This window comes from Microcebus murinus, chromosome 2 (genome assembly GCF_040939455.1).
Source record: "Microcebus murinus isolate Inina chromosome 2, M.murinus_Inina_mat1.0, whole genome shotgun sequence".
In the NCBI taxonomy this organism is placed as follows: Eukaryota; Metazoa; Chordata; class Mammalia; order Primates; family Cheirogaleidae; genus Microcebus; species Microcebus murinus.
The window spans coordinates 31,497,488-31,525,279 of record NC_134105.1 but is presented as its reverse complement, the minus strand read 5'-3'; the positions used below and the strand labels follow the sequence as shown (position 1 = coordinate 31,525,279).

At 41.5% G+C, this 27,792-nt stretch overlaps 2 protein-coding genes across 12 annotated transcripts in view; both read right to left on the bottom strand.

Moving 5' to 3' along the window:
- Nucleotides 1-20,390, bottom strand: PPIH (peptidylprolyl isomerase H). Of its 2 annotated transcripts, none has more exons than XM_012748461.3 (10): nt 20,273-20,388; nt 19,861-19,925; nt 19,521-19,544; nt 19,212-19,256; nt 18,158-18,200; nt 14,005-14,097; nt 10,652-10,739; nt 10,112-10,152; nt 9,149-9,238; nt 1-177 (listed from the first exon to the last, which is right to left on the bottom strand). In XM_012748461.3, the coding sequence occupies exons 1-9, from the start codon at nt 20,336-20,338 to the stop codon at nt 9,170-9,172; spliced, it is 534 nt and encodes a 177-aa protein (XP_012603915.2). In that variant the 5' UTR covers nt 20,339-20,388; the 3' UTR covers nt 1-177; nt 9,149-9,169. The 2 variants fall into 2 exon arrangements, with proteins under 2 accessions (XP_012603915.2, XP_075853362.1); XM_075997247.1 differs by lacking the exon at nt 1-177 and adding an exon at nt 5,105-6,957 and having other exon boundaries at nt 20,273-20,390.
- Nucleotides 20,391-23,219: 2,829 nt separating this feature from the next.
- The window catches only part of CCDC30 (coiled-coil domain containing 30), a 137,505-nt gene continuing 132,932 nt past the window's right edge, over nt 23,220-27,792 (bottom strand). For 7 of the 10 annotated variants that reach the window (XM_075997205.1, XM_075997216.1, XM_075997221.1 and 4 more), the window contains 2 exons: nt 24,126-24,190; nt 23,220-23,725 (listed from right to left, as the gene is read on the bottom strand). In XM_075997205.1, coding sequence (XP_075853320.1) covers nt 23,527-23,725; nt 24,126-24,190 — 264 coding nt within the window. In that variant the 3' untranslated portion in view covers nt 23,220-23,526. The remainder of the gene's footprint in view (nt 23,726-24,125; nt 24,191-27,792) is intronic. The other 3 variants (XM_075997203.1, XM_075997201.1, XM_012748467.3) reach the window with 2 other exon arrangements.

Here is a 27,792-nt window from a genome sequence, read left to right as displayed (position 1 = left end):
CCCACACATAAAAAACTTTATTTACAGTTGAAAGGTTAAATGCAGACAATCTTGGGTTCTGAATCTGTGCTACTTCCAGGGTCTCTTGATCAAATGGGCAGCAGCAGGCAGGGAAACAAACACAGGGGCCAGTCCAGATTATCTTACTCAAGAACATCTTCCAGAGCAATGGAAGGCCTACAATGGCAGAGACGGGAAGTCAGTGAGGAATGGGGAAATAAACAGCTCAGAGGAACTGGAAGGGAGCATCCCATGAGAGATGATGCTCCCAGCTATCCTCTCCACTCCTAATCCTGTTTTTCCAAAAGGGTAGAACAGGTTTGATTCTCACCAGAGATCAGACCTTTGGCTCCACAAGAACCAAGAAGAAAGAATCTAACATATATGACCAAGCATATTGTCTCTTTTATTATTTACCCTTCATAGTTCCATGTGGTATATATTATCTCTAATTATGTGAAGGAGCCAACTAGGGTTCCCAGGGGTTTAATGGTTTGACTAAGTTCATAGAGTTAGACAGTGGTGGGGGCATCCTGGTCTACCTGGCTCCAAAGCCTGTGTTCTTTTTGTTAGACTTCGATGGCTCTCTGTGAAGCTCAAAAACAAAGAGCAATCCATCTTCCTTTCAGGTTTTGATTCCAGGGGTAAAAAGAAAGGGAAGTCCACCCTCTGTTTATGGCTTTCAAGTTAGTTATACTAAAAGAACAGAGTGCATACACTCAGATACTGCTGTCCCCCTTCCCCTACCATCCCCCAAATGTGGCCACACCCTCCTCTAGAGTCCTGGTATCATAGTGCAGGCCCAGACAGAAGTTTAACTCTTGGCCCTAAAGCAAAATGTATACAAATGTATAAATGTACTTTGTGAATTGCATGGTGCATCAGGACCTAATACCTATTAGACTAGGCACTATGTTACTCAACATGGTCCTTCCTTCAAGGAGGTCTCAGTCCAAGGAAAAGCAGATGATACATTATGTTACATGCTGTAATGGAGAGATGAACCAAGTTCTGCCAGAGCACCCAGGTGGGAACCCCTGATTCAGCCTAGACCTGGGAGGAGGAGATGGAGGAACTAAGTAAGGATTTGCAAACTAATGTCAGCCACAGCTATGGCATACTCCTGAGACATGTTGGAAGGAATTAGGATTAGTTAAAATTACATATTAAACAGTATATATTTCTATTATAAGATACATGCTTAATGTAGAAAATTTAAGCATAAATAGGACAACATAAACTAAAAAGAAAGTCTGTTTGCTACCTCTACTCTGCAGAAGTAACTATTATTAACAGTGTGCTATATATTGCTTTAGAGATTTCTGAGACAGTTACTCAAAATAAATAGTACCATGCTGATACAATGTACTACTTCTTTTCCTTCCTTCTTCCTTCTTTTTTTTTTTTTTTTTTTTTTTTTTTTGAGATAGGGTCTAACTCTGTTGCCTGGGCAACAATGCAGTAACATCATCATAGCTCACAGCAACCTCAAACTCCTGGGCTCAAGTGATCCTCCTGCCTCAGCTTCCCAAGTAGCTGGGACTACAGGCATGCACTGACACACTCAGCTAATTTTTCTATGTTTTGTAGAGATAGGATCTTGCTATGTTGCCCAGACCTGTCTCAAACTCCTGGCCTCAAGTGATCCTCTTGCTTTGGCCTTCCAAAGTGTTAGGATTATAGGTGTGAGCCATCACACCCAGTCATGTACTAAATCTTTTTTTTTTTTTCATTTTTAAAATTTTTTTTATTTTTCTACCTGGTCTGTGTCCTACATGTACTAAATCTTGACTATGACTTAATTTACCTTAAAACTCTTGCCAACACATATAGATCTACTTCTTTCTTTCTTATCATTCAGGCTATATAGTATTCCACTGATGAGATATATGTGTATAAGACCTGGCTACAATGTAGGCAGCTTTGCCTTTGTACTGGATTGGAATGAAGCCAGACTCCCCTCCCTGGCCAGAGAATGAAGCCATTCTCCCCTCCCTGGCCTTTTCAGTGGCTCCTACTGGTCTGGTTCTTTTTGGAGGGTCAGGATCCTCTTTGAGAATCTCAGGAGCAAAATGGACTCTCTTTCCAGGGGGGAAATTACTTATTGCCTGAAGCTCATCCCCTGCTGTTGGGATAACATATGAACTGCTTAGCTTGGCACTAGCTCTCACAACTGGTCCTGGCCTCCCTCTAGCCATTTGTTTTTCATATTTTCCTTACTTGGCCATATTGCATTATTTGTAGCTTCTCCTACACTTTCTGCTGTTTCCTGCTTTTATGCCTTTGCACATGCTGTTCCCTCTGCCTGGAATGCCCTACCCAGATTTAGCCACTTGGCAAGTTCTATTATTTCTGTACTACACTAAAGCATCACCTCTTCTACAGTCTTCCCAAACTCCAGGCAGATCCAGGCATTCATACTTTCTTTACCTTGTTCTAAAACCTCCAATCCAGTGCTTTATTGTACTATAACTGTCAGTTTTCCCAAGACATTATTAAGTTCCTTGAAGGAAGGAACTGGGCTTTTCCAATCTGCAGTGTTATATGCAGCATGGGACATATCTTAATTAATTAGTGCTTAGTTGTAGAACAAATGGACGACCAGCCCAACTGCCACCAACATGTCTTTCATAATCTTCCCCTACAGGAATGTATCGCATCTACAAGTAATTCCAGAATGAGAGATAATGTTTCCTAAATCTTGGTCATTCAAATAGTATTCACAACTGTTACAACAGATATCATGCACAGGTACAATTTACTTTTCAACCTAATCTTTATTTAAACTTCAATATTACCTCATTGTAAGCTATAATAACTGTAAAATTATATAATGTGCTAATTATATATTTTTTTCTAAGATTCAAATATGCAGTTATTTATTTATTTTTAAGGGGGGGAAGGGGGGAGGTGTGTTCAGTTTCCTTGTTTTGTTTTTTTTTTTGAGACAAAGTCTCACTCTGTTGCCCGGGCTAGAGTGCCATGGCGTAAGCCTAGCTCACAGCAACCTCAAACTCCTGGGCTCAAGCGATCCTTCTGCCTCAGCCTCCTGAGTAGTTGGCACTACAGGCATGTGCCACCATGCCCAGCTAATTTTTTCTATGTATGTTTTTAGTTGGCCAATTAATTTCTTTCTATTTTTAGTAGAGATGGGGTCTCGCTCTTGCTCAGGCTAGTTTCAAACTCCTGACCTTGAGCAATCCTCCTGCCTAGGCCTCCCAGAGTGCTAGGATTACAGGCGTGAAGCACCACACCCAGTCCAAGATCCAAATATTTAAATAAGAGATAGTCATCCTAGCATTACCTAAAGTTGTGTCTCCCACAATTCTCTATTAAGAAGCACCTGAGGGGCCAGGTGCAGTGGCTCACACCTGTAATCACAGCACTCTGGGAGGCGAGGGGGAAGGATTGAGGCAAGGTTGGAGGATCTCTTGAGCTCAAGAGTTCTGACACAAGCCTGAGCAAGAGTGTCTGTACTAAAGATAGAAAAATTAGGCCAGGCACAGTGGCTCACACCTGTAATCTTAGCACTCTGGGAGGCCAAGGCATGAGGATCGCTCAACGTCAGGAGTTCAAAACCGGCCTGAGCATGAGAGAGACCCCCATCTCTACTAAAAATAGAAAGAAAATTAATTGGCCAACTAAAATATATAGAAAAAATTAGCCGGGCATGGTGGCACATGCCTGTAGTCCCAGCTGCTGAGGCAGGAGGATGGCTTGAGCCCAGGAGTTTGAGGTTGCCGTGAGCTAGGCTGATTCCACAGCACTCTAGCCCAGGCAACAGAGTGAGATTGTCTCACCAAAAAAAAAAGGCAGCACCTGAGATGCTTCTTCCCAATAGCATTTCTGGGTCTCACCCTAAACCCACTCAATCAAACACTCCAGGGTAAGGACCTGGAAATTAGTAGGTTTAACAAATGTCTCTATCTGTAGGCGAATTTGAGCAACAATGAACTGAGGAAAGCTCCCTACCACTTGGTACTGGTACCAGGCTTGGGGATCATACCAGTAGGGCAGCATATCAGACGAGCAGGGCTCTCATACCTAGTCCCTTTTCAAGAGTCTGAGTCTCATGGGGGGAGGAGGGGTATGAGCAATATATGTAACCTTAACACTTGTACCCCCATAATACGCTAAATAAATAAATAAAAAGAGTCTGAGTCTCAGACTTTCCAAGCAGAGGTCCCACCATCCCTCCCCCGCCATGTATATATAAGTAGAGAAGAACCCATTCCAGACCACAGCAGGAGAATCCTGAGGGTAGAAGTTCATTTATGCTATTCCTAATGAAATCCGTCATAAAAAGCTTTCCCAGGACCCACTGAGATAAGGCCAAGGTTTCTACATCTATAGTAGTGCAGAAATCTTCATTTTCACTAAAACTAAAGGAAGGCAAAACTCAGGAGCTTTAGAAGGAAGTGCTCCATGGGGAGGTACAGTAGATCAAGTGATCTCACCTATCTCATTCCCAGCTCCTTCATCTTATATTCCCAGTACCTGGGCATAAGGCCTCAAATGCATGATTAGGTGACAGCTTGATGTGAATGCAATAGATTCCTACTAGACCAGTGCCACCAAGAGATTATGTCCTCCTGGGTCTTTTCTCTGTTTAGAATATGGTGGATTCTCGATTAAAGGACAGACTCTTATTCTCTATATCCCTGCCTCTCAAAGTCAGCATCAGATCACCCGGGAGCTGATTAGAAATGAAAAATCTCAGCCCCTATCCAGACACTGAATCAGAACCAGCATTTATGGCCGGGCGTGGTGGCTCACGCCTGTAATCCTAGCTCTCTGGGAGGCCGAGGCGGGCAGATTGCTCGAGGTCAGGAGTTCGAAACCAGCCTGAGCAAGAGCGAGACCCCGTCTCTACTATAAATAGAAAGAAATTAATTGGCCAACTAATATATATACAAAAAATTAGCCGGGCATGGTGGCGAATACCTGTAGTCCCAGCTACTTGGGAGGCTGAGGCAGGAGGATTGCTTGAGCCAGGAGTTTGAGGTTGCTGTGAGCTCAGCTGACGCCACGGCACTCACTCTAGCCTGGGCAACAAAGCGAGACTCTGTCTCAAAAAAAAAAAAAAAAAAAATCCAGATCTCCTGGAGATTTATATGCACATTAAAGTAGAAGCACTGCTCATTAAAAACATCATGTAGAGTGGCTGTCAATGATAATTTTGCTCCCTGAAAATACTGAAGGAGATGAAACACTCCTGTAAGATTAGAGATGCCTGTAACTTTCTAGCTGGGAAGGAAAATGATGGGATAATACCACCTCCCCTTGTGGTTCAAGTTGGTGTTTGGGGGGAAAAATATTAATATCACCTCCCCTCCCTCCAGACCCCTGGCTCCCGGGGGAATTAATCTCCTCATTTCCTTACTTTCTCCCAAATCACATTATTCAGAAGCCCAAAGTGGGGATCCAACTTCAAAACCCCTTTTATGCCAGGCATGGTGGCTCACGCCTATAATCCTAGCACTCTGGGAGGCCAAGGCAGGAGGATCGCTCAAGGTCAGGAGTTTAAGACCAGCCTCAGCAATAGTGAGACCCTGTCTTTAAAAAATAAATAAATAAAATAAAACAAAATCCCTTTTATCCGACTGCCACCCAGATTCTCTAATACCTTAAAATCTATGATAGCGATCTTTGGTAAAATAAAATGCTATAATTCAAGTACAGTTCTCAGTTCAATATTTAGGCACAAGTATTTAATAAATGATAACTGCTTTTATTATAGTGTCCCTAAGTATTTGCCATGAAACTCAATTTTAAGCAAGTCAGGTTATGGAGAGTGAATTGTAGATACTTAAGTTCAGAGCTCACTGTCTAATACAGTAGCCACTAGCCACATGTGGCCCTTTAAATTTAATTTAAATAATATTAAAAATTTAGTCCTTCAGTTGCACCAGCCATATTTTAAGTGCTCAACTATGACATGTGACTGGTAGCTGCCATACTGGACTGTGCATATGTAGAACATTTCCATCATCACAGGACTACTAGACAGTCCTGGCCTAGAGGGCCTCTGGAATGCAAGATGGCCACCGAGGAATTTGTTCTGCTTGGGTTGCAGACTGAGAAGCGAGGGTTTCACAAGAGCAAGAGTTCACATAGCATTTGCTAAAAGTGGGGGAGGTGGGGAGGGTTGATGATCCCACCCTCAGAAATAAAACCTCCAATAAGGACTTCTTGGTAACTTTCTGTAAAGGACTCAGAAAAATATACAAAAGAGGTCCCAAACATAAAGATTTTCTACTTTATTTTTTAAAAAGCTTAGGGTGTCAAGTGGGCCTGAGGAGGGACCACTTGGCTGGATAAGAGAAGTCCATGTGCAGCTTCCAGCACACACTTGTGCATTCCTGCCTCAGCATTTGCTCAAACCAGTTACCAGCCTAAAATGCCTGACATTCTCCCTCTCTGCTAACTCATGTGATGAATTTTTACTGAATGCCTGTAAGTGCCAGATACTCTGAACACAAAGTCACAGATTAAGGTATGTGCAGTCATTAAAATGGTCTGGTATTTAATTGGATCTCCATTTGGAAAAAAGACAAGAGTTCCCTTTTAACACCATACAGAGAAATAGATTCTAGATAACTTTTTAAGTATACCAATAAAACTATTGAAATATTAGGAAAAAATACAGAAGACATCATGATCTGAGGTAGTAAAGACATTCTTAGGCTGGGGCACAGTGGCTCACACCTATAATCCCAGCACTTTGGGGGACAAGTCGGGAGGATCACTTGAGGCCAGATCACTTGAAACATGCCTAAGCAACATAGTGAGATCCCATCTCTACAAAACCCAGAAAAATTAGCTGGGCATGGTGGTGCATACCTGTAGTCCCAGCCACCCAGAAGGCTGAGGCAGGCGGATCACTTGAGCCCAGGAGTTTGAGGTTGCAGTGAGCTATGACGGTGTCCCTGTCTACCCCAGGTGACAGAGCAAGACCTTATCTCAAAGAAAAAAGACTTTATTAAATGAGAGAAACAGAAAAGCCATATGAGCAAAGTCTGATTATTTTGACCTCAACAAAATTTAAGACTTCTGTTTAACAAATATCACCAAACTTAAAGATAAACAACACAATACCAATTTTTTCTTAAAAAAAATATTCTGTAGAAAAGTCACAAAATATAAAGAACTAATATCCATAACGTGTAACTATTCAAATCATTGAGGAATTGGCAAAATAAACCATATGATACAAACGATTCACAGAACATTATATGGGGTGAGTATCCCTTACCCGAAATGCTTGGGACCAGGGGCATTTCTGATTTCACATTTTTCAGATTTTGGAATATTTGCATATAATGAGATATCTTAGGGATGGGACTCTAGTCTAAACACATAATTCATTTATGTTTCATACACTTCTTATACACATAGCTTGAAGGTAATTTTATACAATCATTTTAATAATTTTTTGCGTGAAACAAACTTTTGACTGTGACCCATCACATGAGGTCGGGTGTGGAATTTTCCAGTTGTGATGTTATGTTGGTGCTCAAAAAAGTTTCAGATTTTGGAGCATTTAGGATTGCAGATGTTCCGATTATGGATGCTCAACCTGTATCAGTTTTGTTCTGTTGTGATTTTTTAATACAAGGTAGTTTTACACGAACTAAGAAAGAAAAGTTTTCAAGGCATAATGCCAAATGGAAAATAAATGAATAATATAGTATGATCTCATGTAAGAAAAACAAAACCTCCCAAAATTAGACGGGCAGGGCAAAGAAAAGACGGACATACATCAAACTGATAAGGAAATGACTTCTAGGGAGGGGAGGGGAATTGGAGGTAGGGTCCTGTCAAGGGGGACTTTCATTTTTACTGTTTGCTATGAAAGTTTTCATGATGAGCATGTATTATGTTACTTGTGTAAATAAACATAAATAAATGAAATATGGGAAGGAACTTTCACTGGATCATGGTTTTTTTTTTAAAGCTACAAAAGTTACTTTTGGGACAAGTGGGAAAGTTCAAACATGTACTGTATGTTAGATATTACTGTGGTTATGTAGGATGTTCTTATTTTCAAAAGTTCCTTGCTGAAGCATTTAAGGGTGAAATGTCAAGAAGTGCAACTTTCAAATGGGAAACAAAGGGAAAGGAAGGAAGGAGGAAAGTAGGATAGGAGGAGGGAGGGAGGAAGGGAGGAAAGGAAGGAGGGAGGGAGAGAAGGCAAAGGGAGAGAAGGAAGAAGAGGAGCAGGAGAGAGGAAGAAAGGGAAAGGGAATGGGAACAGGAGGGAAGGGAAAGAAAAAAAAACAAATGTCATGGCAAAATAATAAAACAAGAATGTTAATCGTTAGTGAATCTAGGTGAAAGGTATATGGGTGTTCAATGTACTAATCTTCCAACTTTTCTGCAAGTTTGAAAAGACAAAAAGAAAAAACATCACTACCCCTCACCTAGCTAGGAATGATCAATTTCTCCTTTTAATGTTGTAACACTTAGCAATGTCACTAACATTACTAGTGATCACCTCTGAGAATGTGTCTTATTTCCCGTGAGCTCCTGAAAGGTAAACCCTCTTTTAACTCTTTGCCATCCTCTCCACAGCTAGCATGCTGCCCAGCACAGAGCAGGCAGTGGCAGGTATGAGCAGGAAGTGAGTCCATGCAGGCTGAGAGATATGAGGCTGGCAAATAAAAAGCCAGGGCCTGGAATTGCAGCCTAAGTTCTGATGAGAGGCTGGTCCCAGCAGAGTTACCCAGGCCTGCAGCCAGGTCTTTCTAGTGGGACTCCTGAATGGAACTGCCATCTGAGAGTCCTGTTACAAACTGTGTGAATGGTTTTCAGGTTGTTACTTTGTATACTACAAAGCAGTAGAAAAGTAAAGTGCTCTCATAACCCTTTCTCTCTTGATCCTTATAATGACCCTAAGAGACAGGTATTACAGAATCTCCATTTGATGGATGACAAATCTCCATTTGATGGATGACCCTAAGAGACAGGTATTACAGAATCTCCATTTGATGGAAACAGGCTCGGAGAAGGAAAGTAACTTCTTCAAGGTCACACAGAGAGGAAATGGGTTTAATCCTATGTCTTCAAGACTAAAGTTCTTTGCACTAGACCATGCTGCCTTCTCTGGGGGCTGACTCCTAACCAAATAGCAGAAAGACATACTTACCTGGTTCAGTCTCAGTTGGGACTACATCTCCCCACACTGTGAGATCACCACAGGAAGCTTGGGCTTATTGTTGGGGCCCGTGGGAACATTCTGGGAAAGAAAGCACAGTGGAGACTCATCCACTCAGGCACCTGGTCGTTCCCTCATGGACCTTTGCTTTACTGATGCCTGCCAGCCCTGTGCTAAGAACCCAGGACTCAGGACGGATATGAAAGTCCATGTCTTGGCAGACAGGTAAAGCACATAGCACAGAGCAAAGAGAAAATGCAAAATGCTTAGCAAACAGCAAACCTATGATACATAGCAATATAATAAGTTATAAGAGAGAGTTGGATAAAAAGTAGACGAGGCAACTAAATTTTAGCTGCTTAACCAGGTCAGGGAAGGATTCACAGAAGAAGGGATGTTTGAGCTAGGCCTGGAAGGATGAATGGGATCCTACCAGGAGGAAAAGAAAGAGCATTCCAGGCAAAGGAAACAGCATGCCCATTCTTAGCTATTATCTCATCAGACCCTCTTACTAACTTTAGGAACTAACTTTCTTTCCTCACAGGCAGGAAAGAGCAAGAGGCAGGGACATGTATGGCGTATTTAGAGAAGATCTAGCAGCCTGATGTGACTGGAACATGGAGGAAAGCAGTGAGTGGCAGGAGAAGGGTCCAGGGAGAGGTAGGCAGGGGACCAGATCATGGAGAATCTTGAATGCAATGCTGAGAATGTTATCAAGTAGGAAACAGGGTCATCAGAGGCCAAGCGTCAGCGTGGGCCAGACAGGCTAACTTATGGGGCCAAGAAAACAGGGGAGGCACGTGGTCTCCCCTCCCTATTCCTGAAGGAGTCTGTGTAACTGGAGGCAATGAAGATTAGGCCTAACAAACCGGAGCCCTTCTCCGCCTCCTCAACACTAGTCAGATGGCACCAGAACAGAATGGCTGAGAAAGAGGAAATCAAAGCAGGACTTACCTCAATTTTTCTCATCACTAGAAGTCCATCAATGATTTTTCCTATAGGAAGAGTATGACCTGGACTTTATTCTTCTTGTTTGCATAGCATTTTCCAGCTTCCAAAGCCCATTCTTAGCTATTATCTCATTAGACCTTTTTAGTAATTTTAGGAAACTGAAATTCAGTGGAGGTGCAAAGACATGCCCAAGGTCACAGGTAATAAGTAGCAGAATTAGGTCCCTAACCTAGGTCTGAGTGATTCCAAAACCTCACTGTATCATTTTGTCTCTGTGGCATTTGTTTAGTGCTAGCATCTGGATTTTCTCCCTGAACACATATTGCCCAAGTAGTTCCATACTACATCAAATGGCCCCTTTGTCCTCCCCTCTAGTTGTCTAACCACACATTCCCCATCTCCCCACCATCTCTACTTTCCCTACTACTACCAAGAGCAGTTACACATATTGAGTACTCTTGGCGAAGAGTTCGAAGACTAGCTTCTCTGAAGTCCCACCCTGGGTGAATGAGGCCTAGATGATGGGGTAGGACTAGGACTTACCAAACACTACGTGCTTCCCATCCAGCCAGTCGCACTTAGAGCAGGTAATAAAGAACTGACAACCATTTGTACTGGGACCGCTGTTTGCCTGATGGAAACCAAACATACCTGTAATAAGTTTCCCTGGCCATGTCAGATGAAGGGCAAGATTCCCAAAAAAGCCAGTACCCCTGATCCCCCCACGCTTTCTTTCAGCAAACCTGAGCACCTATGATGGGCCTAAACTAGGATCCAAGCATACAGAATGGACAGGACACAAAATCCCTGCTTTCAAAGAGCTAGATCCTCTAATAAATATAAGTTTCTCCTACAGTGTGAGTTTTTTTAATGGGAACAATTGTTTATGAGACATAATTTGCCGTAGTTAGTCCAAAACTGGTTAAAACTGGATTATACAAATTAGCTACCAGTTGGGAAAAGGCCTGCTTCCTTTTGTGTATCTGCTATAAGCTGTTTTGTCTGAATAGCTTTGTACTGTATCATAGCTATAGTAACAAAAATAATTTAAGAAGGTGGCTGAAGGCTGTCGGGCACGGTGGCTCACGCCTGTAATCCTAGCACTCTGGGAGGCCAAGGCGGGAGGATAGCTCAAGGTCAGGAGTTCAAAGCCAGACTGAGCAAGATCAAGACCCCGTCTCTACTAAAAATAAAACTAAATTAATTGGCCAACTAAAAATATATAGAAAAAATTAGCCAGACATGGTGGCGCATGCCTATAGTCCCAGCTACTTGGGAGGCTGAGGCAGGACTGCTTGAGCTCAGGAGTTTGAGGTTGCTATGAGTTAGGCTAACGCCACAAAAAAAAAAAAAAAAAAAAAAAAAAGAAGGTGGCTGAGTGCAGTGGCTGGCCGTAAACCCAGATTTTCGTACATCAAAAAAACCCAAGTTAAGTTTCAGCAGCACTGCCTTAAAACAGTGTCTGTGTAACTACGTACATATTTTATTGCATACTTCCCTTATTTTGGAAAAAAATGAGTAGAAAATGGAAAACTGAAAGTACTAATACTAAGGTAAATATGGGTATCGTAACATTAGTACTACTGAGACAAAACTGTCAACTATATTAGATAGGTCACTAGTCTTAATCAAATGCTGTTGGATTTGAGTTGTTTGACTCTGTGATCAATTGTAAAGGAAAGAAAAATGTTTATGAAGTACTGCAAATACATTAAAGACAATGTCTAGCTAGGTATAACTTCTAATTAGGGATTTTATTCAAGAATATTTTATACATAAAAGTAAGGACTGCCTGAGCTGGCCAGAGGAGGCCCATGCTTTGGAAAAAGGGATAGAATCCCCAGGTGCCCCAATTCATTCTATCTTTTTTTTTTTCTCTTTTTGCTACTCATGTATAATCATTTATTAGCAAGTGAGCTCACAAAATAGTCATACATGTTTTTATAGCTTGGGGACACTTCCTGCCCTTACGCACTCATTTGTTTATTCTACCCACTAGTATAGTATAGCTTATGAATGCAGAATAAGCTCTGGAGCCAGATGACCTAGCTTGAACTTCAGCCCCACCACTGCGTGACTTTAGCTTAGTCCCGTAACCTCTCTGTGCCTCAGTTTCCTTATTTGTGCCTATTTCAAAGGGATGTTGAGAATTAAAATGAATTAATGTATATAAGGAGCTTATTGAATAAGTGTTCAATACATGCCAGCAATTATTCTGAATATTATCCAGTCACTCATCAACATGTGCCCTGCAGCCTTGTCTGTTAGGTAGTAAGGCCAGTTCCTATCCTTGAAGAACTCGTGATTTAGTGGAAGATGGAAGCAAAAACAACAGTGCTGCAAGTATGTGACAGCACAGCTTAACCAGTGCCAGCCAGATGGGGATGGATAAAAGGGGCAGAGATCAGGGCTTCCTTCCATTTTCCTGACTCCTCCATGGATACTAACACTGTGGCATGCACATGAATGGCTCTAATCCTCACGGTGAAGACATGTGCCCACCTAAGCTGCCTCTGCGCCCTTTCCCTGCACTTGTCCAGCCTCGCTTTCCCAAAAGTAGGCTTGCTAGTCTCACCCCATTATTATGGCAGCCTCCTACATGGCATCTCTGCTCCAGACTTCCTATCCCCATCTGCCACTCACACTACAGCCAGGGTCTTCATTCTAAAACACAACATTGATCAACCCTGCTCAAAAAAAAGGCGTAGTATGGCTCTCCATAAACTGTGAAAGAAAGTCCACACACCTTGTCCTTATTCTGGCATTTAAAGCCCTTCAGGAGCTATGCCCACCTGCTTCTCCCACTGTCTGTACCAGCCACTCCTTCCCCATACACATTCTATGTTCTCATCACCTTGGTCACTTTCTGGTCCCTGAGTATGCCACCCTGCTATTTCATGGTTGCAGATCTCTGTATAGCCTGTTAGCTGGAGTTGAAGTGCTCTTTCTTCCTATGTCATCTGGTACAGAATTCCTCCAAGAACCCAAATGTCCCCTCCTCTGTGGTGGCTTCTCCAGCCCCTAGCAGCACACCCTCCTTCCCGTGGGCCCTCACACTCCTTTTACACCCACTGAGGTGCATTCACCTTAATACACTGGTGGCACACATTACACCACACTGGACTGGCTGTTTCACAGGTGGGTTTCCCCCATTAGATGTTAGGTGTCATGAGGGCAGGGATCATGTCTGTATCCTTATGCCTTACCATGAGGTGGGAAACACAGTGGCTGGGAACAAATCCTTCCTTGATGAATGTCTGACTGGCAAGCAGGCCAGAGAATGTGATGTGAATAGTGGGGCTGGGGAAGTGAGAGATGGAACACTGATGGAGGGAACTGGGTGATGGGAGTGGGGAATGAGAGGACTGGAGAGTGAGGGAAGCAACGGGGGTGGGAAAGGAGGAGAAGGTGGGATAAAGGGATCTAAGTGAGGAGGGGAGGGAGCCTGTGAAAGGGAGAGAGATGTGTGAGTGGGGTTTATAGTAGGGAGGGGTGCCGGGAATGGTGGGCAAGAGGTGAGTGAGCAGCCAGCAGGCAGTGCCAGTGGTCGGGTGCCCTGCGTGTCATGGTGAGTGGGGTGATGAGCAGGGACACTGGTCTTAAAAGCACAACTGGCTGTATTCGGAGCAGTAAGGCTGAATGCCCAGCTGCACATCCTGGTTCAAAAGGTAAGGAAGTACACATCAGAGCTCGGTTTTAGTTCCCCAGCCTGTTAGTGGGCCCTGCCCAACGAAATCAAATCAGACTGAGGAAGGAGGTGGTAGAGGTGAGTCCTAGGCCAAACAAGAGAAGAAAAGCATTTGCTTCCATCCTAAGAGAGAGCACTGGGCCTCACGAAGGGCCCAAAAACAGCTGGCTATAAGTCTAACTCAAAATCCTGATTGGATCTCACTTACCATGGAAAGCAGGCCTGGAGCAGAATGCCTAAGTTTAAAATTTTCATCTGCAAATGGTCCCCGGTAAATACTGGCAACTCCAGTACCATCTCCCTGAGGAGAAGAGAAGGGAAGTGTTAGTAATTCAGAGTGCCAGGCCCCCTGGAAAACAGAGGAAGACACTGTTACCCTAAAGCCTAGGTTTTTAAGTCTACTTTTACTCTTATTGGTCACCTTGGAAGCCACACCAATTTGACCCTACTGTGCAATCAAAGCAAGGCTCATGCAAGGTGCCTGCAGCCCACAAAGTCTGCCCAGGGCAGCTCACAGATTGGACAGAACAGGTCATAGCTGAGCCTCCAGAGAGATCGATTAAGACACAGGCAAAGTAGGGAACAGTAGCAGTACAGTGATTACATATATCGTCCTTGTCATTTACAAAGACTTTCATGCCTGCAGTCACATAAAAGTACCCCCCTTAAGTAACTACCACCCTACTCCCCCAAACATCTATGAGGGTAGGTGGGGTCTTGGCAGTCTGGTCTCTACAACACGATACTGCTCTCCTGGTATCTCCCAGCTTCTACCTTGGCTAATCTGGCAGAGCTGGAGCCTTTCCTTACCTAAAGTAAGGAAACTGACAGGGAAGGATGCCTGACTCACGCTGGGCCAATTAGAGTTCCTTCTCTGGGAATCTGGAAGTGGGATAGATGCTCTCTTTGAAGTTGAATTTGTATCATGTGAACCTAGAAGCTGGAGGTTACTTATTCTGCAAGGTAGGCTACAGAACAGAAAGAGAATGCAGCACAGATGTGCAGAGAGCACTCGAGAAACAGAGATAAAGAAATGCCTTGGTTCTACATGGCTTTCTAGTTCCTAGTTCTACTTCTTCCTTTGGCTCCATGAAACACCCAACTTATCACAAATTCCCAATCTCTGCTTACACTAGCTTTATCTAAATATTCTCTTTGCTCTTCCAACAACCCTATGGAATAAAGATTTTCATCTTTCCCAATTTTCAAGTGAGCAAACTGAAGTCTTGGTAATAAAACTTGACCAAGGCCATATTTTCAGTAACTTAAATAGAAGCCCTGGGATTTAAAGGTAATATTGAGGGGTATCAAAAAAATCAATCTCCCCATGCCAATTAGTAAAGAGAAAGAGTGCACATTAAAGAGAAGGTGCACAGTAGAAAGGGAAAACACTGACCTAGTGTAGAATCCAGGGTCCCTATTTTGGGGCAAAGACTACCAAAGGGGATTAATATTAATATAAGCCATGACAGAAAGGAAAACTATCTAAATTCAAATATTTACTTGGCTAAAAATTATCAAATAAAACCAAGTTTGTATAATGGAAAGATTTGGATTTGAGTTCAAGACCTATCCCTTGAAAGCAGGGAAAGTCATTTCCTATCTCTGAGCCTCAATTTCCTCATCTAGCAAAAGTGAGGATAAAGTCACCTACTCTTTTTTTTTTTTTGAGACAGAGTCTCGCTTTGTTGCCCAGGCTAGAGTGAGTGCCGTGGCGTCAGCCTAGCTCACAGCAACCTCAAACTCCTGGACTCAAGCAATCCTCCTGCCTCAGCCTCCCGAGTAACTGGGACTACAGGCATGCACTACCATGCCCGGCTACTTTTTTCTATATATATTAGTTGGCCATTTAATTTCTTTCTATTTATAGTAGAGACGGGGTCTCGCTCTTGCTCAGGTTGGTTTCGAACTCCTGAGTTTAAACGATCTGCCGGCCTCAGCCTCCCAGAGAGCTAGGATTACAGGCGTGAGCCTCCGCACCCGGCCAGTCACCTACTCTTTACATGAAGAGTAGGGAAAAATTTGTGAAGATTCAATTAGATAGTGCCTGTGAAACACACTTTGCAAATAATACAGTATTATATAAATAATCAAATAAGCTATTATATTATTAACTACTTCCACATAAGAAGGAAGAGAAAATAAGTTCATTTCCAATTTCCCAATGAACCCAAGGGACAGATCAGTTAACATGCCATTCTCTGTAATCACACTATCATTCTCCAGAAGGAAGAGTAGGGAAAATAATTAATTAGAATAAACAATGGAAAGCAACTTAAACCTTCAACTCTAATGGATTGATCAAATAAATTAACTGTCTATTCATAATGGAATATTATTTCTAGTTATTAGAAAGCATGTTTTAGAAGAAGATGTAATGATAAAGGAAGTATAGGCAATTAAGTACAAAAAATTAAAACATATGTATGATCTTAAGTCTGTTAAAAACACCAGCAGCTGCAAACCAGAATGCCAATAGTATTATTCCTTGGGAGATGAGATTGAGGGTGATTTATTTGGTGATTTATTTTCTTCTTTGCACTTTGCTTTTGTGACCAAAACAAAACAATAAAAACTATTAAACAAATAAATGAACAAATAAATATTCTTGGTCCAACTTTGGAAAGTCTCAAATCCTGCTTCCCCTGGCTCTTGCTCATTCTATAAGCTCTAAGCAATTCCTTCTGAAGGAGACTGAGCAACTATTGTTTAACTCTGGAGCTATCAACAAGTGATCGGATGTGCCTAGGTCAAAGACCAGTAAGAAGTTGGTCCTGCCCTTGAAAGACAATCAGACAATGTAGGAGCCTGTGGGAAGAAACTAAAGAAGGCAGAGGATAGCTTCTCAGCCCTTCTTACCAGCTAGCAAGCCCCACTACCATCAGTTGTGGACAGGTGTTGCAAACTTAAATGCCTACAGGAGCAGGCAACATAAATAAGTAATTTTTTGGTGACATTTCCCAGTTTTCCAATACCATGCATAAAACAAAACATATGTGAAAGCATGATTCAGCCTAAAACCTGCCACTCTGCAACCCTACATAGGATAGGAAAGAGGTCTTAAAAACTCATGCATGGGGGGGGGGGAATGGGCATTTATTGAAACCTTAAAATCTGTACCCCCATAATATGCCGAAATAAAAAAAAAAAAAACTCATGCATGTCACACTAAACAAACACGTGAAGGAAAACAAATGTCTCCCAGACCCAAGAAAATAGCAACATGACTAACCAAATGGTATTAATAAGAGTAATTAAATGGTATTAATAAGACCATGCACAGAAGTGAGTGGATAAGGACAAAAGCAGGTTAAAAGAAGAAAAAATGTGGCTTATTTAGCACCCTCCAAGGTTAGGATTGGGGGAAGGCTTGATATATGGGACACAGCCTACTCATAAGAAAGTCACAGTTAGCAGGTAAAAAACAATTCCATGGGGCTCTCCCAGTGAATACAGCAAACATCCCTCCAGAACTATCTACCTCTCTTGCTCTGATTCCTGGTCCAGTAATTAACTTTTGGTTAAAAACTCAGCTTTCCAGGCACTATGAAACCAGAAGTAAAACAAAAAATAGGACATAAGCATTTAGCTCACTGGAAAGAGACTTATATTCATTCAGTAAAAACAAATTGCATCGAGACCAGCCTGAGCAAGAGCGAGACCCCATCTCTACTAAAAATAGAAAGAAATTAATTGGCCAACTAAAAATACATAGAAAAAATTAGCCAGGCATGGCGGTGCATGCCTGACTCCCAGCTACTCGGGAAGCCGAGGCAGGAGGATTGCTTGAGCCCAGGAGTTTGAGGTTGCTGTGAGTTAGGCTGACGCCACAGCACTCTAGCCTGGGCAACACAGCGAGACTCTGTCTCAAAAAATAAAAATAAAAAAAACAAAAACAAAAAACAAATTGCAGCTAAATTCTAATTAAGTTTCATGTGACTAATTAGTGCAGGTCTGTCATAGACCATCTATATAGGTATGATGGGAAAGTCCGGTTTCTGGCCCAAAAAGGCTGAAGTTTGGACCATGGAAGTTAATGACTCAATTAAAGTGCTAATGTCTGTTATTGAGTGGTACAGTCAGTTGTATCCAGCAACTCTGAAGGACTGCCCCATCACCCCCAAACTTGACTACTGTTCTCAAGTCTCAAGACTGGATCCCTGTAATAAAAGTGCTAAGTCTGCTATCTAGTGATAGTCAGGAGTAGCCACCAACTCTAAAGGACTTCCCCACCCCCATAAAACATGGCTATTGTTTTCAAGCCTCAAGACTGGGTCCTTATAATGAAAACAACAGCAGTAGCAGCAATACCAACAAAAACTTAACCTATAGGTCTTTGATAGGAAAGGAATAGTACTTACATTAACAAAATCTCCACCCTGAATCATGAAATCCTTTATAACCCTGAAACAGACAGCAAAGAATCCTGAGAGAAGATTCTATGGTCTAAAAAAATTGACTTTGTCATTGTATAATAGTAATAGATTAACACTGATTGCAAAATATACTGTTTATTATTTTGGATTACAAAATGATTATCCTTTCCTGGAATGATTAGGCTGAAAGGATTATTAACCATGAAAAAGGGTTTCAATTATAAATAATGGTATTTTACTGTTGATCTAAGTGCATGATCTGGTACCTGAACAAGAACAGGAAGAAGGGGCTAAAATGCTGCAGGAAGAATTACCAAAATATTCACCAAAGCTGAAGGCAGGTCAAGGACTTGGTGGAAATTTGGGGTAAAAAGAACTACAGAGAATATATATAAAATGGACTGCTACACACATGAAGACTCAATAACTACTAGCTATTACCCCTAGGCAGGATCCTAATTTTCTTATCCTCAGTTTCCTTCCGTGTAGAAAATAGATAAGAACACATACCACCTCACAGGAGTATTGCTGAGAATGAGAGACCATAGCTCTAAAGCTCTTGATATAGTTATGTGCTAACATTGTTACTAACCATGTAACAGTGTGAGGCAATGAGGCAGATTCTATACTGAAATTAGACTGAGCAGTCTCACACTCCACTTCTAGTAGACCCAGGGAGTATGATTATCCTGAGACAATCATATATGGTCATTTTAGGAACTATTTAAAAATAACAACCAGTGGGATATATTATATGCACTTTAAGGACTACAACTATAGTTTTATTTAATCTATATTGAGACAAACAAGGGCATGAAAAGGACAGGGCATTGGAATGATAGTTTCTTTCTCTTTTAAATACATATAAAGAGTAAGTAGGAGACTATAAGTAGAGCTAAAACATTTAATAAACCCTCAAGTTAGTTATTGAGTCCACAAAAACATTTCTTCTCAAGATCTAAGAACTAGCCTCTGGTTTTATTTTCCTCTATAGAGCCTAATCCTACAAGTATTTCTGAAAGCTCCCAGGATGGCTTACCTGTGGAAGGTACTCCCTTTGTATCCTATTGGAACCCCATCTTTTCTATAACCAAAAAGAAAGAGACTTGGAATGATGACAGGCAATCATAGGCCTTTCAGTTACAACACACTAGAGCCAAAGGGGCTCTCCTAAAGATGGTCGACAGAAGAGACATAAAGAAGGCAAATGAACTAAGGATAGACCCCTGCCATATTACCTTCTAAAGCTATCACCAGCATTCAAGGCCTGTGGTTTCCCAATACTCTCACTACAGCCCCATGACATCCCTCAGAATAGGCAAAAAAGTCAAACACGTCTGAGACTGACCTGAATTCTCCAGTGCAGAACTGCCTGAAAGGGAAAAGAGTAAACGATTCAGTCACCGTGACATCACAGCTGTGAGCATCTCTAAGGAGGGAAGAGTACAGATACTGGAGCCAGCAAGCCCACCAATGGGCCAGCTAGATGTCCAGACACGCAGGCATACAAACTAACAGCATAAACTGATACGGGAATAATCAAAACGGTAACCATTCAGACAGAGCAATACCAGAGGAATAAGATCTGAAGGACAGTGGAGAGACAGAGGCAGATAGACGATTCGGAGGACTGACCGGGGCCCAGCTTCTAGCTCAGCTAATCCGGCAGAGCTGGAGCATTTCCTTACCTAAAGTTCTCCGCCGTTTTAGGCACGACGTCTGCAAATAACTCAATCTTCATGCGGCCAACTTCCTGCAAACAACCAGACATGGCTGCTCAGAAGGCCGAGCCCAAGACCGTGAAGACCTCACGGGGCAGAGAGCATGACTGGCTGACCCACCCCTCGTGCCGTGCCGCTGGGTATCTCCCACCTCCGCCCCCCCTAGCCTACCCTTTCATTCCACCCAGTTCCTCCTGAAGTAGGGCGCCAGGATGGCCAAGGCTCCTCCTCCTCCCTGCCCCTCGCCCAGCCGGTCGATAGGTTCTGGTGCAATTTCACTCCTGGCTTCCTGAGTCTGCTGTGTGGGTTGGCGAGTTCCGCCTGCCTAACCCCATACAGTTCCCGCTTGGCGCGGGTCTAGGTGCCGCCTGGTTCTCACCTGGCCACCGATGCTGACATCAAAGAACACCACGGGGTTGACGGGGCTTGAATTTGCCACCGCCATGGCTCGACCCGGAAGCAGAAGTAGGGAGCAGGCGGTTCCGGGGAACCTAAGCCCAGCCCCCATGAGAGGTGCCGGGGCGGGGGCGGAGGCGCGGTTTGTCCGCGGCGCAGGCGCAGTAGAAGCCGAGCGAGGCCACGCCACGCCCCCGGAACCATTCTCCCTTAGTGATGGGCGCCCGGGCTGCTACGGAGCTAGAGCTGGCAGCTGTGGACGAGGGAGTAAAGAGGAAAGCGTCGGCCTCTTTTTGCTGAAAGTCAATGGGCACCCCACTCTCAGGGCTGTACTAAGCGCAGTACAAATTAATCTTGCTCCGGCTAGGGCGTTAAGACTAGGCAGTACCCAAGGTCCTCATCAGCTCTTGCAGCTAAGCCTTCTGAACCATCACACGTGCTATTTCTTCTGCCCACTAGTCGGGGAGCCCCATGAATGCAGGAACTCTAGTTCATCTTCGCGTTTACAATAGGTTGGACATAAGGCTTGCTCAGTAAATACTTATCCCTTCTTTGAAGTCAGGACATTAGAATTTGTTTCTGTTCTGCCACAAGTTTTATCATCAATTTATTTCCCACAGAGCAGCTAAAGCTTTTAAAATAACTCTGTGCTTATTTAATAAATCACTCCTGGCTTCCCATAATTTAGAATTAAATCCAATTCCTTATATACAAAGCCCTATAGTGCAGTAATCTGGCCATCACGTTCTGGCCTCATCTTGTACCACTCTCCTTCGGTTATGCTCTGGCCTTTCTGTTCCTCGAGGTCATTAAGATCGCTACGCTCTTTAGGGCCTCAGCAATAGCAGGTACCTACGCCTAAAATACTTTTCTTCCAGACCTTAATGGGAGAGGGAGAAGGCATGATCCCTCTAGTTTATAGCTCAACCCAGATGTCACCTCCTCAGAGGCAACATTGCTCCCAATCTAAAGTAGCCCTTGGTCACTGGTTGGTTTTCTTCATGCCACTTATCATCCCAAATTATCTTATATGGTTTGTCTCCACCTCTCATTCCCTGCCCCCCACACATATACTCTACTAATAGCATATGAACTCCATGAAAGTAGAGACTTTAGGCCAGGCGCGGTGGCTCACGCCTGTAATCCTAGCACTCTGGGAGGCCGAGGCGGGCGGATTGCTCAAGGCCAGGAGTTCAAAACCAGCCTGAGCAAGAGTGAGACCCTGTCTCTACTATAAATAGAAAGAAATTAATTGGCCAACTGATATATATATATAAAATTAGCCGGGCATGGTAGCGCATGCCTGTAGTCCCAGCTACTCGGGAGGCTGAGGCAGAAGGATCGCTCGAGCCCAGAAGTTTGAGGTTGCTGTGAGCTAGGCTGACTCCACGGCACTCACTCTAGCCTGGACAACAAAGCGAGACTCTGTCTCAAAAAAAAAAAAAAAAAAGTAGAGACTTTAGTCTGTCTTATTTACAGCTATAGCTGCAGTGCCTACTAATGAATAGCACATTGTAGGTATTCAGTAAATACATTCAATGAACTTAGTGAAAGAAGGTAACCTTAGGCAAGGCACAGAGTAGGAGCATGCATTCAATATAATATCTATTATTTCCAAGGCCGAGCTCAGTGGCTTATGCCTGTAATACCAGCAGGTCGTTTGAGCTCAGGAGTTCCAGGTTACAGTGAGCTATGATTGTGCCACTTCACTCCAGCCTGGGTGATAGAGCAAGACCCTGTATCAAAAAAAAAAAAAAAAAAAAATCAGTGTGTCTCAATTTAAGGGGTCAGTTTTATTTCTGGTTACTTCTCCTCTCTTCTTGGCCTCTATATCTCCAACTAAAGAAAAAGAAGAAGAAAGAGGAGGAGGGGAATAAGGAGAGAAAGGAGGAAGGGGAAAGGAACAGCAGCAGTTGCCCTTCAGTATAGTTTTATACAAACTACTTTAGAATAAATCTTTAAAATTTATATTATCCAATGTTGATGAGGTTGTGGAAAAACTAGTACATTCAGAAACTGCTAGTGAAAATAAATAATAGCTAGAATTTATTAAGCGGTTACTAAGTGCTAAATACACGCTTCCTTTCATCTGGTTCTCATAACCTCTGGGATAGCTACTATTACTGCTCCAATTTTATGGATCAAGAAATTAGAGGAAGTTGAGTGACCTGAATATGGAAACAGATATTTTGGCACAGCCCTTTTTTAAAACAATGCAACAAATGATGTCCTAAAGCCATATTAACATTTATATCCTTTGACTTAGGCCAGTCTTGCAAATTTGTTTTCTGGAGTAATTCAAGAGAAGAACTACATGCATAAAGACCTTCATCACAACATAATCTTAAATAGTGAAAAGTGAAAACAACTCAAGTGTCAAATAAGAGGATGTTTAAGTAATTTATAGAACATCAACATAATATAATATCAGGTGGCTACTAAAAATGTTTTCATGGTATAATAAATTAAAAATCAGACTATGAAAATGAATACATAATATGGTAATAACCATTTAGAATATATGTACTTGAATAAGGACCAAAAGGGAATAACACTAAAATGAAAATGGTTATGTTAAGATTGTGGGAAAAACAGGCTGGGCAAGGTGGCTCATGCCTGTAATCCTAGCACTCTGGGAGGCCGAGGTGGGAGGATCACTGAAGGTCAGGGGTTCGAAACCAGCCTGAGCAAGAACGAGACCCCATCTCTACTAAAAATAGAAAGAAATTAATTGGTCAACTAAAAATACATAGAAAAAATTAGCCGGGCATGGTGGCACATGCCTGTAGTCCCAGCTACTCGGGAGGCTGAGGCAGAAGGATCGCTTGAGCCCAGGAGTCTGAGGTTGCTGTGAGCTAGGCTGATGCCATGGCACTCACTCTAACCTGGGCAACAAAGTGAGACTCTGTCTCAAAAAAAAAAAAAAAAAGAAAAGAAAAATACTCATGATAATGGGAAAGAATGCTGAATTAATATGTGTACTCTGCTGAAGACAGACCTAATTAAATCATTGAACTATAGTCAATATAGTGATCAGTACAAGGCATTTAAGGATACCAAACAAACTTGAGAAATCCATTTTTAGAACTGCTTTAATGAATTCATCAGCAATTTGGAAGACTCCTGGTTGATATGGAGTGGGGATCTATGGTAACTCTTCTCTGTGTCATGGTCCGCCTTTGTGTCCAAGCTTTAAGTTAGCCGCTTTGATCAGGATAGTTTTAGACATCAGTGATTTTATAGTTCTGACTTTTGGTCTTGTTCTTGTATGTTGTGTGTCTCTTTCAGAGAAGCCACATTTATGTATCCAGCCTCGGAATTTTGTGAACGGGAAAGAGACTCGGGGGACTTTGGGATTGGCGTTGTTTCTTCTGACTTGGGATCTTTAGCCTCTTGAAGACTTGCAACTGACTCTACCAAATCTGTTCCTGAAAAACTAAGAAAGGCCATGTGTGAGGACATTGTATAAATAGAAGTCTTGGTAGCAGTTTGGGGTTACAGGGATATGGCATCAATAGAATTTCAATTTTTTGCAACTGTCAAACACAAAGAACACCAAATAAAATTTACCTTAAGCCTATGTTCATGGATGATCTCCTACCTTAAATCAGGAGTCTATGGAGTATAGAGGTAAAGGAGTGGCAAGTAGAGAAGGGATTGGAGGAAGGTTCAGTATAAATGTCAAAAAAATTATCCCAAAATGCTATGCTTTCTCAAGCCAGCAGCTCAGGACCAGTTAGGTAGCCATGACTCTCAGAAATATAGATGATTGTTTTTGTTTTTTTTACTCTCTGCCAGAGCAAACATGGACAGATGATTGTCTTAACTTTACTAACCTGGAATATGGTAAAAGCAGTATTTTATTAAGTGCTTCAAATTCAGGAGTGTCACTAATTGTTTCCTAAAAGGAAAGAAAAGATGACTATTAAAAATTATAATGAAAAACCATTGCAATGAGATCCTAGAACTAATAGTGTATATATATATACACATATAAATATGTAAATAAATAAACATATTTACATATATATTTGTATTTTTATATAATATATATTTTATATGTCATATATTTATACATAAATAGATATAACACTTACTTATATTAATAGTATAAATAACAAAAAGCCTAAAAGGGATAGAATAAAAAGCTGGTTGGCCTCCCACCCATCAGTGTGTCTGGCTGTCTCTCTCTATATATACACATACACACACACACACACATCATCTATCTATCTATATGGTACTATATACACTATCTTCACCTTATCTTTACCTCACTTCTTTCCTTTGTTAAATATATTTTGGATATACTCTAGAAATGTCATATTCTTTTTTTTAAACAGCAGCTTTCTTGAGAAGTAACTCATATGCCATAAAGTTCTCCCTTTTAACATGTTCAATTCAGCACTTTTTACTGTATTCACACAGTTATGCAACCATCACTAAGTCTAGAACATTTTCATCACCCCCCTAAAAAAAGCCCATACCCATGAGCAATCACTTCCCATTTCTCCCTCATTCTAGTCTCTGGAAACCACTAATATACTTTCTGTCTTTACAGATTTTCTTATTCTGGAAATTTCATACATATGGAATCACATAACATGTATCCTTTCATGTCTGGCTTCTTTAGAGTGTTAGCATGTTTTCAAGGTTCATCCATGTTGTAGCAAATATCAGTACTTCATTTTTTTTTTTTTTTTTTTTTTGAGACAGAGTCTCGCTTATTGACCAGGCTAGAGTGAGTGCCGTGGCGTCAGCCTAGCTCACAGCAACCTCAAACTCCTGGGCTCAAGCAATCCTTCTGCCTCAGCCTCCCGAGTAGCTGGGACTACAGGCATGCGCCATCATGCCCGGCTAATTTTATATATATATTAGTTGGCCAATTAATTTCTTTCTATTTATAGTAGAGACGGGGTCTCGCTCTTGCTCAGGCTGGTTTCGAACTCCTGACCTCGAGCAATCCGCCCGCCTCAGCCTCCCAGAGTGCTAGGATTACAGGCGTGAGCCACCGCGCCCGGCAGTACTTCATTTTTATGGCTGAATAATATTCCATTGTTTGGATACAACACACTTTATCAGTTTTTCATGTGATGGAGAGTAGGTTGTTTCCACTTTTTAATTATTATGAATAATGCTGCTATGAATATTTATGCACAAGTTTCTGGTAGGACATATGTTTTTATTTCTCTTGGATATTGCTATGGTCTAAAGGGTTTTTAAAATTCTATATTTAATACTGATAAATTATAAGAGTATATATTTATGGGGTACAAAGTGATGCTATGATATATGTATGTAATGCAAAATTATTTAATCAAGCTAATTAACATATACATCACCTCATTACTTATCACATATTCCTCCTGTCTAATTAAAACAGTGTTTCCCTTTGACTAGACTGCCATGGACTTCTCAGAAATGCCTGACTCAAACCTGACCCCCGAGTCTTACATGCTCACTGAAGATAATTCTCGAGACAATTCAGTCTCATAACTTCTCTGAAACTTTAACAAGGAACCTTAGTAAATTGTCTATCAGCGCTGGCACCACTATCTGTTCCCTTCCACCAGAGGATTTACCCCAACCCCAACCACCGGCTAGAAGAGAAACAGTCACCCAGGCTATGAAAGGTGGCATTTTTATGCCTTACAGGAGAAGAGGAGTGAGGATTCTGTTATCTGAGCAGAAAAACAGGCTGGCAAGACTGCGATATATTATAATCAAGAAACTTCAGTGTGAAAGAGAGGAAGAAGAAGAAGACAACGACGACGACAACACTGGACTTGAGGAAACTCAGGGTAAATCAAGAAGTAAACCATTCAGATGTAGGTGTAATTTCTGCGTGCTTTACAAATAGGATCCTTCAGAAAATGCTAAAATAGGGATGTGATGATGACATCCTGCCCATTTTACCATGAACCTTATTCTTATGCTTTTCTTTTTTTGCTGGTAATTATATGAAGCAAGTTGAAAGCTTTGTTAGGATAGATTGTAGCAATAATCTTGAGAATTATATAATCTATAATAATCTATGATTTCTGATATCTGTTTCTTGTATCTTTTCCCTATTACCTTGATACTAGTAATTTATAAGGGATGTGTGTAGTTTGAATGTATTTGAATAACTTCGGTATACTTTAGCTTTACTTTTTGATTTTACCCAAAGAATCCCCAATAGGTCTGAAGTATTCCCATGTGTTTTAGTAACCTAAAGTCAGTGTGATAAAACTCAACATCAAGAATTTGCAGCCGTGACTTGTGGGAGAAGAATCTGAAGGAAACATTGGGTAGTTTGGGCTAGAGATTAATTGATTAGATTTTCTGGTTTTCAAAAATTGTAATGAAAGGAAATTTTGATGTGCTGTATTTTTACTTCCTAGTAGCAAATAAATGTGTGCCGAAGCAATAAAATTGACATTTGAGTACCTTTAAAAAAAAAAAAAATCCCCCCATCGCCTACTCTCTGGTAACCACCATTCTGTTTGTTTGTTTTAGATTCTACATATAAGTGAGAACATGTGGTGTTTGTCTTTCTGTACCAAGCTTATTTCACTAAGCATAATATACTCCAAGTTCATCAATGTTGTCACAAATGATAGAAGTTCATTCTTTTTAAAGGCTAAATAGTATTCCACTGTTTATATATATGACACTTTCTTTATCCATTGATCCAATGATAGACACTTAGGGTGATACCATAACTTGGCTATTGTGAATAATGCTTTAATAAACATGGGAGTGAAGATATCTCTTCAACATATGGATTTCAAATCCTTTGCATATATACCTAGAAGTGGGATTGCTGGATCACATAGTAATTCTATTTTTAGCTTTTTGAGGAACCTCCATATAGTAGTCCATAATGGCTATACTAATTTACATTCCAACCAACAGTGTACAAGAGTTCCCTTTTATCTACATCCTAACCAACATTTATTACCTTTCACCTTTTTAAAAAAATATTTTAAAACATTTTTTATCTTTTGTTCTTCTTTTTCTTATTGTTTACCACTATGATGAAACATGATGGGTATTTATCATCTTTTTGATAATTGCCATTATGACAGATGTGAGGTGATATCTCATTGTAGTTTTAATTTTCATTTCCCTAATGGTTAGTGATGTTGATCATTTTTTTCATATACCTCTTGGCTATTTGTATGTCTTCTTTTGAGAAATATCTATTCTTGTCCTTTGCCCATTTTTTTTTTTTTTTTTTGAGACAGAGTCTCATTCTGTTGTCCAGGCTAAGAGTGTCATGGTGTCAGCCTAGCTCACAGCAACCTCAGACTCCCATGCTCAAGTGATCCTCCTGCCTCAGCCTCCCGAGTAGCTAGGACTACAGGCATGCACCGCCATGCCCCACTAATTTTATATATATATATATATATTTTTTTTTTTTTTTTTTTTTTTAGTTGGCCAATTAATTTCTTTCTTTTTTTAGTAGAGATGGGGTGTCACTCTTGCTCAGGCTGGTTTTGAACTCCTGACCTTGAGTGA